Source organism: Botrytis cinerea, chromosome 14 (assembly GCF_000143535.2).
Source record: "Botrytis cinerea B05.10 chromosome 14, complete sequence".
Lineage (NCBI taxonomy): Eukaryota > Fungi > Ascomycota > Leotiomycetes > Helotiales > Sclerotiniaceae > Botrytis > Botrytis cinerea.
The window spans coordinates 141,931-158,800 of NC_037323.1; the positions used below are offsets into that span (position 1 = coordinate 141,931).

The 16,870-nt window shown below is 42.8% G+C and overlaps 4 protein-coding genes across 6 annotated transcripts; 3 read left to right on the forward strand and 1 right to left on the reverse strand.

Moving 5' to 3' along the window:
* Nucleotides 1–1,097: 1,097 nt before the first annotated feature.
* On the reverse strand, nt 1,098–4,664 carry BCIN_14g00360 (hypothetical protein). 2 transcript variants are annotated; one of them, XM_024696929.1, is made up of 4 exons: nt 3,798–4,664; nt 3,141–3,733; nt 2,069–3,020; nt 1,098–2,003 (listed from the first exon to the last, which is right to left on the reverse strand). In XM_024696929.1, exons 1-4 carry the CDS (start codon nt 4,052–4,054, stop codon nt 1,754–1,756), a joined length of 2,052 nt encoding a protein of 683 aa, XP_024552743.1. In that variant the 5' UTR covers nt 4,055–4,664; the 3' UTR covers nt 1,098–1,753. The 2 variants fall into 2 exon arrangements, with proteins under 2 accessions (XP_024552743.1, XP_001547903.1); XM_001547853.2 differs by having other exon boundaries at nt 2,069–3,733.
* Nucleotides 4,665–7,570: 2,906 nt separating this feature from the next.
* Nucleotides 7,571–10,009, forward strand: BCIN_14g00370 (hypothetical protein). The gene is made up of 2 exons (XM_024696930.1): nt 7,571–7,941; nt 7,993–10,009. Exons 1-2 carry the CDS (start codon nt 7,720–7,722, stop codon nt 9,853–9,855), a joined length of 2,085 nt encoding a protein of 694 aa, XP_024552744.1. The 5' UTR covers nt 7,571–7,719; the 3' UTR covers nt 9,856–10,009.
* Nucleotides 10,010–11,644: 1,635 nt separating this feature from the next.
* Nucleotides 11,645–14,791, forward strand: BCIN_14g00380 (hypothetical protein). Of its 2 annotated transcripts, XM_024696931.1 has the most exons (4): nt 11,645–12,179; nt 12,258–12,689; nt 12,774–12,926; nt 12,986–14,791. In XM_024696931.1, the coding sequence occupies exons 1-4, from the start codon at nt 11,658–11,660 to the stop codon at nt 14,294–14,296; spliced, it is 2,418 nt and encodes an 805-aa protein (XP_024552746.1). In that variant the 5' UTR covers nt 11,645–11,657; the 3' UTR covers nt 14,297–14,791. The 2 variants fall into 2 exon arrangements, with proteins under 2 accessions (XP_024552746.1, XP_024552745.1); XM_024696932.1 differs by having other exon boundaries at nt 12,258–14,791.
* Nucleotides 14,792–15,500: 709 nt separating this feature from the next.
* On the forward strand, nt 15,501–16,870 carry BCIN_14g00390 (hypothetical protein). The gene is made up of 2 exons (XM_001547857.2): nt 15,501–15,667; nt 15,716–16,870. The coding sequence occupies exons 1-2, from the start codon at nt 15,592–15,594 to the stop codon at nt 16,771–16,773; spliced, it is 1,134 nt and encodes a 377-aa protein (XP_001547907.1). The 5' UTR covers nt 15,501–15,591; the 3' UTR covers nt 16,774–16,870.

Sequence of the window (16,870 nt, forward strand, 5' to 3'; positions counted from 1 at the left end):
CCCACAACCGAAATCCCCATACCATCTACCAAAACCAAACCACCAATTCCGCAACAAACGAACTAATAAACCAAAAACCACATCATAAAATCAAACACCAATAGAACAAACCCAGACCCTCAAAGCATATCCATAACAAGATCCATAAAGAAGTAGAGTAGAGTATCGACCCAGAATCCCAATATCACGTTTTGCACTACCTACTTCTCTACTCTATCCCATTCCCTTATATTATGTTCTACCGCTTAGCAACTACACTTCTCATGAATACAATATTTTGTTATACCATTTCTATATCACTCCTCTAACCCTTTACTACTCTTGAACACTTCACGTCACTTCACTTCCCTCACAAGACAACTCTATTCACTACCCCTCCACCCCCGCCTTTCCCCCTCCAAAGCAATCTCTCCCCAAAACCTCTCCCCCCAACCCTCTCCACCATCCTCTCCATCTCCAATCATCCATCCCCAATCCACCCACCAGAAACTCCACCAAACAACCCCCCCTTCCCCCCTTTCCCCCTTCCCCCCAGATCAAATCCAATCACCCACTCAAATCCCTCTCCCTACCAACCTACTCATCTACCCACCCCTCACCTATAATCCAGTTCTCAAACCCCCACAAATCGCTCACCAATTGTACATCGTACAGCACAGTACGATACGAATAAAATATATCCACAACATCAGAACCAACTCTTAACCCTTAACCCTCATTGCCCATCCCTCATCCCTCAGTACTCACGTGATCCCAATCCCAATCTTCACCTCAACCTCCACCTCTACCTCGATTCTATCCCCAATCCCCAATCCAAACACAAACTCTCAATCCCAGATTTATATTCCCATCTCCATATTCTATTTCCATTCTCCTCTTCATCGCCCCCTCTTGCTATACACTCCCTCCATCCAACCATCTTCCTCACTCCTCTTTCTTCGTCCCTCAATTTCCATTCATCCATTATCAACCTACAGAATCATCATTTCATACTTGACATCAGACACAAACCTCGCTCTATCCCTCGAAGGATGATTGCGCGCAAAACTGATATAAGCAGTACACAGGTTGGTCGTAATTGTAAATGTAAATGTATCTGATTTGAATTTTCAATTTTATGAATTTATTTTTTGAGTTTATACAAGAAAGACTGATTGACTGACTACTATGACCACCATTTCCCATCCAAATCCGTTTTCTCTCAAATTCTGACATCCCTCTCTGATCCTGTCTCAAGAACCAGATGTCACCTCATCTCACTTTTTTTCAAGTCAATCAATCTCCCCTCTCTCCCACACCTCTCATCAGATATCTTCACACCCTCATTCGAATCTCCCAACGTGGTGTAATATCTGTATGTAAATCGCGGAACCTTGAAATCGCCACAAAAAAAAATCCCTAAGATGTGTTTCTTGAACGGTAAAAACACAAGACAGAACTCCTTCGGCTCCAATCCCAATTTCCCCGTCTAATTACAATAAAAGACATTATTCTCCAGCTGTCAACAATCCACACTCGAAGAGACCAATTCAAGATCAATTCAGCACTTCTTCCGACAAAACAAATAACCATGTCCATCGTTTGATAATCACGTATGGTGAATCATCGTCATGTTAACAAAGTATGAAATCGAAACCCAATATTGACAATTGATAGGGCTTAACAGGTATGTAAACCTCAAAAATGCGCGCTCAAATGCATCAATCCAGAAAGAACAAAGTAAAAACCCCTCAAATTTTGCATCTTTTACACCTCACATACCTTGACGCATACCCCATTCTGGTTTCAGAGTCGTAGCCATATCATCCTTGGTAAAGACGATATCTTGAGGAATTTTACTGATACGATAAGCACCATTTCTAATCGCATTTGCTTGAACCGATGAAATTCCACTCTTGTTACTTCGGATACTACCAGCGTCACTCATATTCTCTGGATCCCTGAATTTTCTTGGAGGAGCGAAATCAAGGGATGTGAAAGTACCAGATTTCCTCAACATGTGGCTGTATAATATGTTAGTTTATTTATTCTACTCTTGAATGAGAGAATTAGCAAGGGAGAAACTTACGGGCTTGGCATTGCGGCAAGTTCATCATATGCTCCAACAATTGGTGCAAATGCTGGAAGTGCAGGTGAATATGGTCGTCTTTCACCGAAAGGACTTTCAGATCGACCGGCAACACGATCACGGACATTTAATTCTGGTGCAAAGTCGAGTGTGTTGAGTAAAGCAAATGAGTCGTCCTTGAGCTTGGATGGGGTAGGTAACGAAGTAAGTGGTTCAGGGGGTGGCAAATTCTTTCTTGGAGATGGCATAGGACCGCGCTGAGAAGCAGACGAAGATGCTCTTGGTCCTTCATTGAATGGCATTCTAGGAGGTCCACGCATTGAGGAACCACCCATTGAACCATGCATAGAACGTGGTGGTGCTCCTTGAAATCTTGGTGCACGTGGAGGTGGTGTCATAGCACGACGAGAAATTGGTTCGGCATATGGCAAAACGAAGCTGTTGGTAGCTGGATCGAAGTAAGTAGAATCTCCTGGACCAGGATAGTTCGCTTCATAATCTTCAATGTATTGACCTTGTGGAGCTGGTTTTGAGTCATCAAAATATTCCTTGTAGAAAGATCTAATTCTGTTGGCACGAGTTTCAGGATCCTCTGCAGCATCAGCTGGAGCATCAGGAGGCAATGGTCGGAAACCCATGGAAAGTCTTTTGGGGTCAAATCCAGGAGCACCCAAACCAGCTTGAGCAAATTCTTCGGGTGGGACATCCATAGAGTAACGGTTTGCCTTGTTATTTGCGGCTTCGCGAGCAGGAGATGGTGGTGTAATCTCGATTCCATCACCGTAATCACTAATCTCAGAGTTTCGGGGCTTTGGTTGCGGTTGTGCAGTAGGTTTTGGATCCATTGGTAATGTGTTGATTGCTGGAGGGGGTGCTTTACGAGTTGTATTTGGCTTTGGTTCGGCGGGACCAGTTGAAGCAGCAGCGGATGGATCAGAAATGATTAAGGAGCCTAGGTAATTGTTACTATCTCTGATCGCATTATAATGGTTTCCAGCATAAGATTCCCGGTCCGGATAGGGCATTGGAACGGGCATAGCAGTAGGGAACCTATCTTGGGGGCGGAAATTACCTGGTAGACCTTTTCTGGCAACATTTTGTGGAGATTCAGCTTGCTTTGGTTCCGCTGGCATGTTAGCAGGTGGGATTGAGTTTGACTTTGGTGGTGGAGAAGAGCCGGTTGAAGGTGGAGTTGTTCTTGACATTGCAGCAGCATTTGATAGGAGACCTTGTCCATCCGGGGAGCCAGCATCGTACATCTTGGAAGGAGCTGCACTTGATTCGGTCATAATCGAAGATCCATTGCGGCCCTGTTTGGAACGTATGGAGCCACCGACAGCTTCATGTACTGGACGATAAGGATCTTCGTTCGAATGAATTGTTCTTGAAAGCGAGTGAAGACTTTCCCTAGAATTGTGGAGTTCTGGTGGTAGTAAGTATGGACTTTTACCTCCCAAATCCAAGGACATTTGTCGTGTTCTGACAGCACCCCCTTTCTCGTCATCGAAGTTTGAGATTCCTGATTCTCCACCAGCAGTTCTCGAAATTCTACCCATACCAAAGTCCATATTCTTGGTTGGATCATTCAGATCCTCTTCCCTAGCCTTCTTCATATATCTTCGTTGCAGAATTGTGAATAAGATGATGGCGCCGCCGACAGGAATACTATCACGTTCAATGATTAGAGCTCAGAACAAACCCACCAAAATGGTAGATAAATTAAACTTACACGATACCTAGAATAACGGGCAAAGTGTAGGCGGAAGGGCCGACTGGCTTTTCACACGCAGCAGAAGTATCATCTGCAGCACATGTGCTTGAGGATGCGGCGGCAGAAGTTGTAGCACTTCTTACCATAAGAACTGGATCTGGTAATGACATTTTCAATATCGATGCAATGTTGCCAATGTCTTCTGCGGCCGCCTCTGCTAATGGTACTCGACGTGCCAGCCTAACAATGTTTGCTAATCTTTGATGGTCCGCCATATTGGCATAGGTAATCCTGCTACCGAATTTGACTGGCTTTGTAGGAGATATCTAAAATGTGCGATCGATTAAGGAATTATAAATCGTAGTTTGCTATTATCGGAATCGTCTTGGGTATCTTCTTCGCTCACAGGAAGGTGCGATTCGAATATGGTACTTTGTAAATAGAAGGCAGTGCGAGTGCAATGGGAAATTAATGCGTATATCAGACTTGGAAGATCGATTGGTGAATTATCTTTAATTCTTATTTCGGTATAGGACGGCCAATATGAAACAGTCGAAACGGTTGACGTAAAGTCAAAAAGTAAATAATGGAGGACTATTGAGGTTGAGAAGATAAATTTGGATTGATTGATGATTTTTACTTTTCCTCGAGAGAGTGACTGTGGTCGGAATGATGGGGGGGGAGGTGTAAACAACGAATGAATGTGTTCTTGGAGGCAGTTATTATAAAAGGAGTGTGACGCCTGCAAGCAAGCAAGTGAGAGGATTAAGCTCCAAGAAGATGGTGATGTCTGAGAAGGATGAGGAAAAGGTCAAAGGGTTCGAGGTGAAGGGGAGAGAAAGGTAAAGGAACGAAGGTGGTTGAGAGATGGAGGAGGAGAGTGACAAAAGAGAGAAAAGCGAGAACAGAGATAGAAGATTGGATGGATTTTAGAAGATGGGCCAGAATTAAAGAGATGAGCCAGGGGTCATGATTAGCTAGTCCCAAAGTAGCTTAATCAGGGGTACGAAACCACTAAAACATGGATAAACATGGATAAATATGGATATTCTGTACTAATTTAATAGAGATCTAACTAAGGGCAGACTAGTCCGTTTTTGAGCATGATCAGATGAAGATTGGACGAACTTGATAGATAATTGGTTGTGGAGGATTCACAATTTCAATTATGGGGATAAATCCTGGATTTGTGGAGGGATAATGAAGATATGGATGATATGAGAGAAGCACAAGAATCAACACAAATTGTAGGGACGCGGAGTAAGGTATGGAGATATGTATGCATCGGCGTATCAATCAATGTATGGACGAGGCGATAGACATAGACAATTGGCCAAGTCATTAGCATCTACTCGGTACACAGGACGAAGTGAAGTATATCTCCAATACTTCGAGCGCAGCGAGCTATGGGGGTCTGGGGGCTTGCCCCCATGATAAACGAGATATATCTGGTCTATCTACCTACGACAGCATAAGTATTGTACTATTGTACGTACCGGTGAGTAGGTAGGTACCTAGGTTTAATCCCTCATTATTTCATTTCATATTATATATCTCTGAACACTCTGTAATATACACTTATTGAAGTCTTCACTATCATAACACCACCATAGCTACAATACTCCTATTTCTCAACTCCCAAAGTATCTAGACCATCGTTAACCGAGAAGAATCATAATTCTTTCTATCAATAGAATTGTGAAATACTCTCGATTTCGATCAGATGTCTTAACTTTCTTGAAACCCTATTAGAAAGTCCACGTTGAATCTAAAAAAGTTAAACCTTTAGACGTGGACAGGGTACGCAACCATTAATTTCGATGAGTAGGTGGACGAGTGAGTGAAAATAGCATTTGATGAAGCTGGAGACGTTAGAAGTAAGAGGCAAGAGAGAGGTGAAAGAGGTGGTGGCAGTGAGAGATGGATTTAAAATGACATTGTTGCTTCTCTTTTTCCCCGTCCTTCCCTGCCTCTACTCTGTTGAAATTGTTGATGTCGTCCTACTTTCTAGACGTGTTACAATTTACTGTACATACATATACCTACATCCTGTGCAATCTGTACCTGAGATGATACGGTAGGTCAGTATATTACGAACACAACATCATTCATACATACTTGTAACATATCTTCAATAGTTGCTGAACATTTGATACAATCATCATAACTTTCGTAGGTATATTCAGCTATACAAAACAAAATCTTCCGACACGCCTCTTTCTCCACGGAAGTATTTCCAGTATGAAACCCCAAATCTAAATGATTGAATTTTATTCTAAAAAAAAAAAAAAGAGAAAGATCACGAACCCCGTTAAGAAAAGAGGCGCAATCACTTGTTGTTGTTGTCAATGGAAACCATTCTCGTAATAAATAGATCCTAAGGATTCTCAAAATGTTACCGAAGACTCCCATGAGTTCTGAATGGGTTTGAAATCCAAACCTTGTAAATGAGAATGAGTTTCTTTTGGATATTGAGGAAGCTTACATTACATGATTTCTTACTCAATTCATCCTTCGACAGCATAGCAGCTTCATGGATCTTCAAGGGAAGTATAAATGCAGTGCCCCAAAAGTCGTGGTAAATGAGCCTCGTGCTGTATTCGTGGTACTCGACCGTTATGTATCGTATCCTCGGATATTGACACATTCCCCTCCTTCGTATCTCGTACTGTGATACCAATAATTGATTGATACTGCCGTCCACATCCACAACCACATTCACATCCACGCCCCATCCGCGACGACCACCAAAAAGGTTTGCGAATGGCGAATCTCATAGGACTGTACAGTATCTGAAGATGCGATATCCTGGATAATGGCCACCTCCTATCATGATTCGCAGAACCAATAGATTCTTCCATCCTCTATCCCCCTCTCTCTCTTAAAATTAAGATTTACACACTCCAGACACTTTTCCATCTTTTCTCCATCAGCTAACATCGATACCGATGCACAAAGCACAAGCACGAGCCAGACCGATTCCAAGACCGCACCCACACTTCCTGTACATGAGATCCACAACGGTACAGAAAACCAATAGTGGACCAGAATCATAAATGATAGGCATGGGCTTATGGAACACGGATTCTGTCGGTGCCGCGGTGGGTGGGTGGCAGAAGTGGCCTCCAAGTCCCAAGTTCCGTTCCATGGTTTGGTTCGATAATAAAGATAGCGAAATTAAATGATCCTAACACTTCAACCGATTAATTTATAGAGCGTGATGAGATTGATCCTGAAATATATTGATCGAATTAAACATGTTGGGTGTGCGTATTTGATAAATTCAATTGAATGCGCAGCAGATGTACATGATCCGATCGATGCTTGAGGGAGGCATTTGCAGGTATTCAAACTGAGACTCGACTGGAGGGAAAAGATTGAGGATTGAGGATTGAGATATGAGATATGAGATGTGCCCAGGTAGGTGTACATTGTGCAAATTGAGAGAATCTTCCAATAGGGGCTCGAGATGTCAATCGTTGCTGGCACCATCAGTAGCCTCCATCCCATCCATGGACAGTATAACATAACCTCAGGGACCAACGAATTCGATAGAAATATTGCAGGCCGTCCGTCAGTCGAACTGAGTAGAATTGGGAATGGATTGGAATGGATTGGAATGGAATTGGAACGTTCCGCAGCGCGTCCTGGTATCGTATCATGCCCAGCCCGTTTCTTAGCTGTGTTTGACGGCCGGACAAGGGGGAGAAGGCGGGCATCTCTATTCTCCATGATTCATGCCTTAATTACGGATGAGTCAGACAAGGCATAAACAAACCCCTCACCGCCTTGACTCTCGGAGAAATGAAAACTCGTGACTCCAAAATTATACGCGTATTCTCCCATCCATCTATCTAGTCTCCTCAAATCATCCTCACCCTTGCATCACTTCTACCAGACATGATGCTATTAATAAACAACATAGGCATATGAATCAAATATGGCCGACTTTGATTTATCATCTACCTTTATTCCCGCTCTTCATAAACCTTCCTCTTTACTACCAATAGCTCAACACCGCGAAAGTCTCCTATATCTCATCGAGACTTACCCTGTTACTATTGTAGTTGGACATACTGGTTCGGGAAAAACCACCCAGATACCTCAATTTCTCGAACAGGCAGGATGGTGCGAAGATGGGAAACAAATTGCTGTTACTCAAGTAAGATATTCTTCAGTCCTGCAGCAATCCCAAACTAATCCACGGCTGCAGCCTCGTCGAGTAGCAGCAACAACAGTAGCAATTCGAGTTGCGGAAGAAGTGGGATGTGAAGTAGGTAAAGAAGTTGGTTATTCAATTCGATTTGAAGATGTTACATCAGCAACTACCAAGATTAAATTCTTGACCGATGGACTTCTTCTAAGAGAAGCTCTAGTTGATCCTTTATTATCACGTTATTCAGTCATTATGGTCGATGAAGCTCATGAGAGATCTTTGAGTACTGACATCCTCTTGGGGGTTCTCAAAAAGATTTTGAAGAAGCGTTCGAATGATTTGAGAATCATTATTAGTAGTGCTACTCTTCAAGCTGAAGATTTTTTGAATTTCTTCTCGAATGATGATGCGGAAACGAAACCCAAGGTTGATGATGCCATTACTCTTGATGATTTGATAGCTCAAGGTGGCGCTTCAGCAAGTAGCCCAAAAAATGACGGGAAAATTGGACAAATCATCAGTCTGGAAGGTAGAATGTTTCCTGTTGATATTCTTTACCTAGAAAATCCAGCCGAAGATTATCTGGAGAAAGCTATTGATACAGTGTTTGATATCCACACCAAGGAACCAGATGGGGATATTTTGGTTTTCCTGACAGGAAGAGAAGAGATAGATAAAGCTATACAAGCAATATCGGAACGTGCATTAAGTTTACATCCAAGATCGCAAGCTATCATGCCACTTCCTCTTTATGCAGGACTTTCTACCGAACAACAGATGTTTGTTTTTGAACCAGCTCAAGAAAATACTAGAAAGGTTATATTTTCCACCAACATTGCAGAAGCATCCGTTACAATTGATGGTATCATCTACGTCGTAGACTGTGGTTTCGTAAAACTTCGAGCTTATAATCCAATAACCGGCATCGAAACTTTAACAGCAACTCCAATATCCAAAGCATCTGCAACTCAAAGGTCGGGTCGAGCAGGTCGTACTAAACCTGGAAAATGCTTCCGTCTCTACACAGAATTAAACTTTCAGGCCCTTGAAGAAGCAACTGTTCCCGAAATCCAACGGTCAAATCTTGCACCCATAATACTCCAACTCAAAGCTCTTGGTATCGACAATATAGTCCGTTTTCCATTCCTCACTTCCCCACCAGCCGAACTTATCATTCGTGCCCTCGAACTTCTCTATTCTCTTGGAGCACTAGATACCTACGCCAAACTTACCAAACCTCTTGGCACACGTATGGCTGAATTAGCAGTTGAACCCATGATGGCCAAAACTCTTCTATCAGCCAGTTCGTTTAACTGTCTTTCCGAAATCCTCACAATAGCTGCTATGACATCTGTAGGAGGTAACATCTTCTACAATGACTACGATGAGAAAAAAGCCATGGAAACTGCTAAACGGAAATTCGCCGTCGAGGAAGGTGATCATATTACGCTACTCAATATCTACCAATCATTCATCACCAAAGGCAAAAAACAACCCAGATTCGCCCACGACAATTATCTTAATTTCAAAGCCCTCTCGAAAGCAATAAGTATTCGCGCCCAATTAAAACGCTACCTAGAACGTTTCGGAATCTCAGTAGACGAAACTCTATCATCATCATCAAACCCAAATATGCTCGCAGTTGGAGGCCCAGACAAAAGCGAACAAATACGTAGATGTCTTACAACGGGATATTTCGCCCATGCCGCGAAAATGCAACCGGATGGATCATTTAGAAATGTGGGAGGAGGAACAACACTTCATGCTCATCCGAGTAGTTTGATGTTTAATCGAAAATGTGAATGGGTTGTTTTTAGCGAGGTGGTAGAGGTGGGAGGAAAGGTTTACATTAGGGATTTGAGCAAGATTGAGAGAGGGTGGTTGGTGGAGTATGCGCCGGAATTTTATAAGATGAAGTGATGATGTGACGCTGAAATATTCGATGATATTAAATTCAAGAAAAAAAAAAATCAGTTGAGAAAGTATTTTTTCTACTTAGTTCTGTCGTTGCTGTCGTATTCTATCTCTCATCCCTAGAGTTTATGTTAACTTGCAATACCCTTATCATTTCCCATTTTCCACTTGATCACTTCCATCCTTTTCTCCACCCCTTCTCCCATCCCCTTCCAAATCATCCCCATTCCGCAATTTTGAAGTCAAAACTTTTAAGGTGTTTGGGGCGGGGCCGGGGGCGGAGGCGGGGCCGGAATTCATTCCCCTAATCCATATTTGTATTGTAACGTTCCTTGTTAATGTGTATAACAGGTATTCCGAGCAGGTTACCGAAAGTTTATGTAGAAACGAATTTGGAAATTTAGAAGGGCTATAGAGATTATCAATGGAGATTATCAATAGAGATTGGCACCGAGTCGGTGGGGTGGAGGTGGAGTAGACGGAATGGTGGTGGATGGAGAGAAAGAGAAAGGGGGGTGGGTGGGGGGTACGAAGAATTACGGACGTTTGTTGATTCACTGGTTGTTGTTACCTCCTATTCCCGAGGGGTTTTTCGTCTAGGTTTCTGTATAAAAAGATAATTAATTGCGTATCTACAAGTTTCTAACTTGGGATGCGGATGCTACGGATGTGGACAAGGAACAGTTAAGGGCGAGGAAGTTTGCTGCGTTTCTCGGTGTTGAGATGAGGATGGAGTGGTGCGGGAGGAGGGGAGGGGGGTTCTCAATATTAAATATACTGTTTTTGGAGAGGAAGGAAATATGATGATGGGGTATGTGTGGATTGCGATGGTTAGTATTGTTGTTATCGTGAGTTTTTGTATTGTTGTCATCTCGTCTATACACATATCATCCTACTACAGCACTTACATCTCATCACTGTGGTCTTCTTTCTATGAGCTTTGTTCGAATCACATGTACTGCATCAATAAATCATACTCCTTATTCTGCAAATTCAATCTGAAAAACTGGCCGCGAGATTCACAGATGAAAGTCCCCATTCTTCTCTCCAGCAAATCATTTTCTACATTTTACACAGAATGTGATGGATGGACTGGAAGGGTTGATATAGATTATCGATATAGAATAAATAGTTATAGGATGATTTCTCAAGATTTCTGAAGGAAATACAAGAGTGGGCGAGAGGGAAATGGATAGATAACATCCCATCCCATATTCATCTCTCCCCCCTTGGATTTATTTTCCAACGAATTCCTTATATGAATCTCAGGCGCTTAACATTCAACTTGGTAAATTATTTCTGAAAGCTGCTGCAGACTTCGCGCAGGAGTGGGATATCCTGTACGTTCCCCTCAAAGCTGATATCAAATTTATTGTACCTCGGAGTTCATTCATTCAGTCCTCTACACTGCTGTAGGTAATGTTGGATTTATGAATTTTCTTGATCATTCTACTGTCACTTTCAGAGTCTGGTATGCAGGAAACGTGCGTTGTCAATAATTCGGATCACTGTGATGGTGCAGTAATCGTACTCTCGCTGTCTTTGGTGATGAATATCTTTATGATTCCCTGCTGGATAAAGACAGCAAGAAAGAACAAAGAAAGAAAAGCATCATACCCTCAGTGAAGTATAAGTTCAAAGCTCCCCACAAGAAACGGCAACCAAATCCCAGGGGCCAAACAAAGGTAACAAAGAAAATCCAATGGTGAAGAATGAACATAGTAAAACATTCATCTTAAGCAAAATACCCTTGGGCAAGTCAACTTACCACTCTTTTGAAATTATCCAATTCCCAGTCTCGGTGCAAAATGTCCTCCGCTACTCGTCCCAAAATACACTCAGATCCTCCGCCAAAACGATCCTCCTTCGCTCTTCGCTACCACGATTTTGCAGATGGAAACAGCGATCTGAGTCCGCGCCCGACTCTAATCCCCCCTTTCCCCTCTTTCCCCACAACCTCAACATCCAGAACTCCATCCAAGCAAACACGCAACTGGGACGCTATTGAGACAAATCAAAGAAACCGTCTTCATTCCTTCACCACCCGCGAACTCCTCAATCTCGATGCAATAACTGAACGCCCAATGGCTGCATCTACACTGTCAGATGTACCTATTCTCGCTTTACTGCGAAGGACACAATGGGATAGTACAGGTAGATTGTTTGGAAGAAAAGAGGCGATTATTATCGACGACTGGGGACAAAGTAGAGAAGAAGAAGGTGGGATGTATGGAAGTTGGAATTCACAGAACGAATATGTATGGGAAGCCTTGCGGCCAATTTTAACGATTGCAAATCAGTATTTGTTATCGAGTCATATGTTACCTTGGGTGAGTTACTCTTGATCCTTGATGTGTGATGTTTTCGTATACTTATTGAATAAAAGCTAGTATTGACTTCAATGGTAGTTTGACGCTTTACTTATCAGCCCTCGCAGACCCGTACCACCTGAAAGGAACCTACTCGACGTGCCCGATCTCCATTATTTTTCCCCTCGACACCCAGTTTATAACATTGAAGATACCAAAAGAGCCCGTGATAAAATACTAAGTGATGTCCTCTTGGATAAATATGACATCTTATTTTCGTTCTTTGAGCCGGGCAAAAATCCATACACAGGGGAGATTGACACAGACGCCGATGAGAACATGTACCCTGATCAGAACACGCTGGCTTTTGCAGATATTCGCTGGAGTAAGCGGAACTCAGGCGATGATAAAGAAACTCTATGTTATAATATTGTACTCATGCTGAACGTTGATTTTGTCACTCCATTGATTGTAGATAAATATTTGAACCATGCCGAACGATACGCAATATCATGGCGAATAGCCGTTGTAGTAAGTTCATTTCCGAGCCCCTCATGCATACTGGCATCTAACCAAGTCTGTAATACTTTCATAGTAAGCGCTAATAGATAATAGATTGTACACGAATTAGTTCATGCTATAGAATTGGTTAGGAATTACCCCAGTCGAGAGGTTAAAATGATCACCCCACCTGCCTCAATCGAACCATATTTCGAAGACGAAGCTTTGGCTGAGCTAGGATACTCGTACGAAAATGCCGTGGGTTGGGTGACCCCATAATCAAGCTAAAACAAAAACTATGGAGCAAATTCTGACTTATGTATCAGGTTAATGGGGGATACATAGAAACAATGCTCAATGGCACCATATGGAAAAACCGCCCTTTAGGCTATTGGCTGGTCACTCCTTGGCCAACAATGGAGATGATTCTTACCTATACATCCTCAATCGAAAACCCTCAACTCGACGGGGATCCACAGCCTCCAAATTATAAATACTTACACCCCATCCCAGTGACTGTTTATGAAGATGTACAGTCTATATCATTTTGGGAGCATGCAGTTAGGCCATACGGTCAAAAGATATTGTACTATCGAACTATGAGATCCAGTGTCGGGATCAAAGTCGAAGATGATTATGTATGGGGTAGAGATGATATCACAGGGCGAGTGAATGTCTCGCCATTAAGAAACGAGTCCAAATTATTTATAAACGATTTAGAACGGCTCAAAAACGCAGTGAATTGTACACCAGAGGAAAAAGAAATCTTGCAAATTGGAAATAAACTAATAAAGACTGCAGAGTATGGAGCAGCTTTTTGGTCAGATTCGATTGTACAACGACAGAACATTAACGATTATATTATGATGATCGAGGACAACAAAATTAACAACCTAAAAGACAACAGCAATAGAATACAAATGTTTAATATTTTAATGAAAGCAACAGAGAAGCATATTAGCCTGATGCAAAATCAGTTACGTATCGACGAATTAAATCGAAGTATTTCATCGGACCGGCGAATCGACCTTTTAAAGTTCAATCGGGGAATGCGAGCACTCATACATAGAATCAAATTGGAATGGCAGATAGAACTTTCAGATCCGGTCATTCATCTCAGTACCATATTGAATCATTTAGAAATGGCATTGATGTATATTTTAGTCCCCGACCAACTCACTCAGCTAGTCGATACCGAGGACCACAGAGAAATCAACGTGATATCGCAAGCTCGTACCGAGTTTATCTCAGGAGATGTTGCAAGTTGCCAAGAAACCATTTCACGAATTCACCAGAATCTAGGTACATCCTCGTATGCCATAACTTGCGCGGGAGTACTAGATCTAGCTTGTGCTTTTGAAAGTGGTCGCCAGATATGGGATGATACACAATGTGAATTGGCAAAACGATACTTTGCGAGAATCAGATATTTAATCGGGCTCTACGATGGAGGGAAAAGAAAATGGATTGAGTTGCTGGGAAGTTGGATGAAATTCACTAGAGATTTAGTGAATAGTTTAGATTCTGGAGGAATGCATGGAATTGGGGTACTCACAATGAGTACAAGAAAGAAAAGAAAGTTCGCGAAAGACATTGGTGAAGATGCACCACCGTACAGACACCAGGAGAAAATTTAGACAAAAAGAATGCTAATTCCAAGCCTGGAATGGAGGGAAAAAACGTTACTCGGGAGGATTTATTTCCGGAACACTCCCATCTCTGTTTGAAGTTGAAATTTGACGTTCCAATCTTGATGGGTAAGAATCTCGATGGCATTCCTGGCCAGACCGTGAGAAAGGGAGGTGAAGCCTAGACACGGATGCATAGAGGAGAAGACACCGGCACCACAGCAAGAGCTGGTTCGATCTATGTTAGAGAGAAATTCCTTTTGCTGCTTGGCAGGCTCACTCGGGTTCCCGTCTAATGTTCAATCGATCTCTGTACATAGATATATGATTCAGGGAAACTGCGATAACTATTTTGTCCATGTAGTTGAACTTTGGTATCCTAGTCCGATTGCTACTTAAGCCGAGGAAACATAGCGAAACATTATGAGATGCCATTGACGTTGAAAAATTCTCACGTCTGCATATCCGAGCTCATATTGCCTAATTTTAAAACGTGCTCCGTTAACCGAATATGCAGGATTGACGCAAGTCGGATGATCTACCGATAGAACAACCACACGACTGTTTTATCGAATGGGTGCCGAAAAGGGCATAAAATGAGACATCATGATCTTATGCTATTGAATATATAGGTATGACGTAAAAAATACAGAACGGAAGAGATGAGTGGTCAAAAAACGAGCAGTAGCCACAGTGTAGACGAAACTAAAGTCTATTCTCATCAGCACGAGGATTTGGTCAATCGAACTCTGCCTATCGTAAGACGGAGGTAAGAGTGAAACATTTCAAGCATTCTTTACGTTGATGATCCATATCAGAATCTAGCCTCATCGCGAAGCACAAGTTTTGCTGGGATCTGACGCACAGCGATGTAAAAAACCTCTTCAAGCTGTAAATTTCAAATACTCGTGTCATCCTGGGTTCCAACTTACATTTTGTATCACCCGTTTCTCGATTCGTGACATAATGGAATGTACTTCTCTCCTGACAGGAATTATATCCCGGCCCCTTACATCTTGGCGACTGCGGGGTAGTTGAATGGACGCGGTTCCGCACAGCTCGGGCTTGGCGTCTTAGCATTCTTGAGCTGCCAAGAGGAATATTTGTATTTTGCTTGCTGAGATCAGCTAACTCAAAGTTAATGTGGTGAGTGTTGTGGTACAATCAAATAACATATAAGGAGACGATGAAGGTCGAATGATCCAACATTAAAGAGTTCAAGCTCATAGTTTTGGACCTCCCTCTTCACAATTTGAAACCTTTTTAGTATATTCCAAATTTTGTTTGTCTTGGCCATTGAAAAAATGCGCTCAACATCTTTATTGTATTTCCTCGCGGTAGGGCTGGGTGGTGTACTGGCGGCTCCGGGGCCCGCAGTCGGTAAGTCCTCCTAGATGGTCTCTGTGATAACCATCTAACATTTCATAGAGTCAAGAGCGGATAGTCCTGCAAGATGTCCCAAAATATTTTGTATCCCTGGAACTCACTTGTTTTGGAACCCCAAAACAAAGGTTTGCTCGTGCAAACTGGATGATGGGGAGAAGATTTGTTACACAACAACAAATTGCATCACCGCACATCATCCAGTATGGGACTCTGACACCGAGACGTGTTCTTGCATACCTGATCAAACCGAAACTACTTGTCTTACTGCGACAACCTGTTTAGTTGGATCTCACCCTGTTTGGCACCCCGAAACTTCAACCTGCAAATGCGAGCGCAACAAGGTTAGAGAAGTCGATCCTGCCACGTGCCCAACAATTCGGTGTGCATCCACTACTCATCCTGTATACCACCCTGAGACCAAGCGATGTACTTGTGAGCCAAATGCTCCTGTATGCCCAAACATAATATTCTGCGCCAGCGGTGCCCACAAAGTTCTTAAGCCCTACGCAAAGAAATGTACTTGCGAAATTGACAATCCTATCCCTCCAACTTGTCCACTCCTTAAGTGTGTCGAAGGAAACCATCGTGTATATCACCCCGAAACCAAGAAGTGCCAATGCGACCCTGACTGTCCTGACCTTTTCTGCATTGCAGAGCAGAGGCCTACATACAACTCAGCAAGTAACTCATGCTCCTGTCAATGGATCCCAGGGTTGGAACCAAACAATCCGACAACACCTACCAGGGACGAGACCTGCTCTGATATAGTCTGCATTTCCGAGAAACATCCCGTGTATGATGCAAAGACAGGTAAATGCACTTGTCAGTGGATCGATGGACTTGAGCCACCCCTTGAGCCAATAGATCCGTGTGTCGGTATTTTCTGCATTTCGGAGATGCAGCCCGCTATTAACGCAACGACTGGTCTATGCGAATGTGAATGGATTCCAGGTCTCGAACCAAAGGGCACCGTTAAGCCTATCGAGACGTGTCCCGATATCCTTTGTATTGCCGAGAAACATCCCGTGTACAATGCGACCAGTGGACAGTGCGGCTGTGAATGGATCGACGGATTTGGACCCGCTGCAAGCAAGCTCTAGGTGTTAGAATTCAGGAATGGTGGATTTGAAGGATAAGAGGCAAAAATCGAAACTATCTCTTCGTCAGCTAAACCAATTAAATCTATCGCGTTGTTCA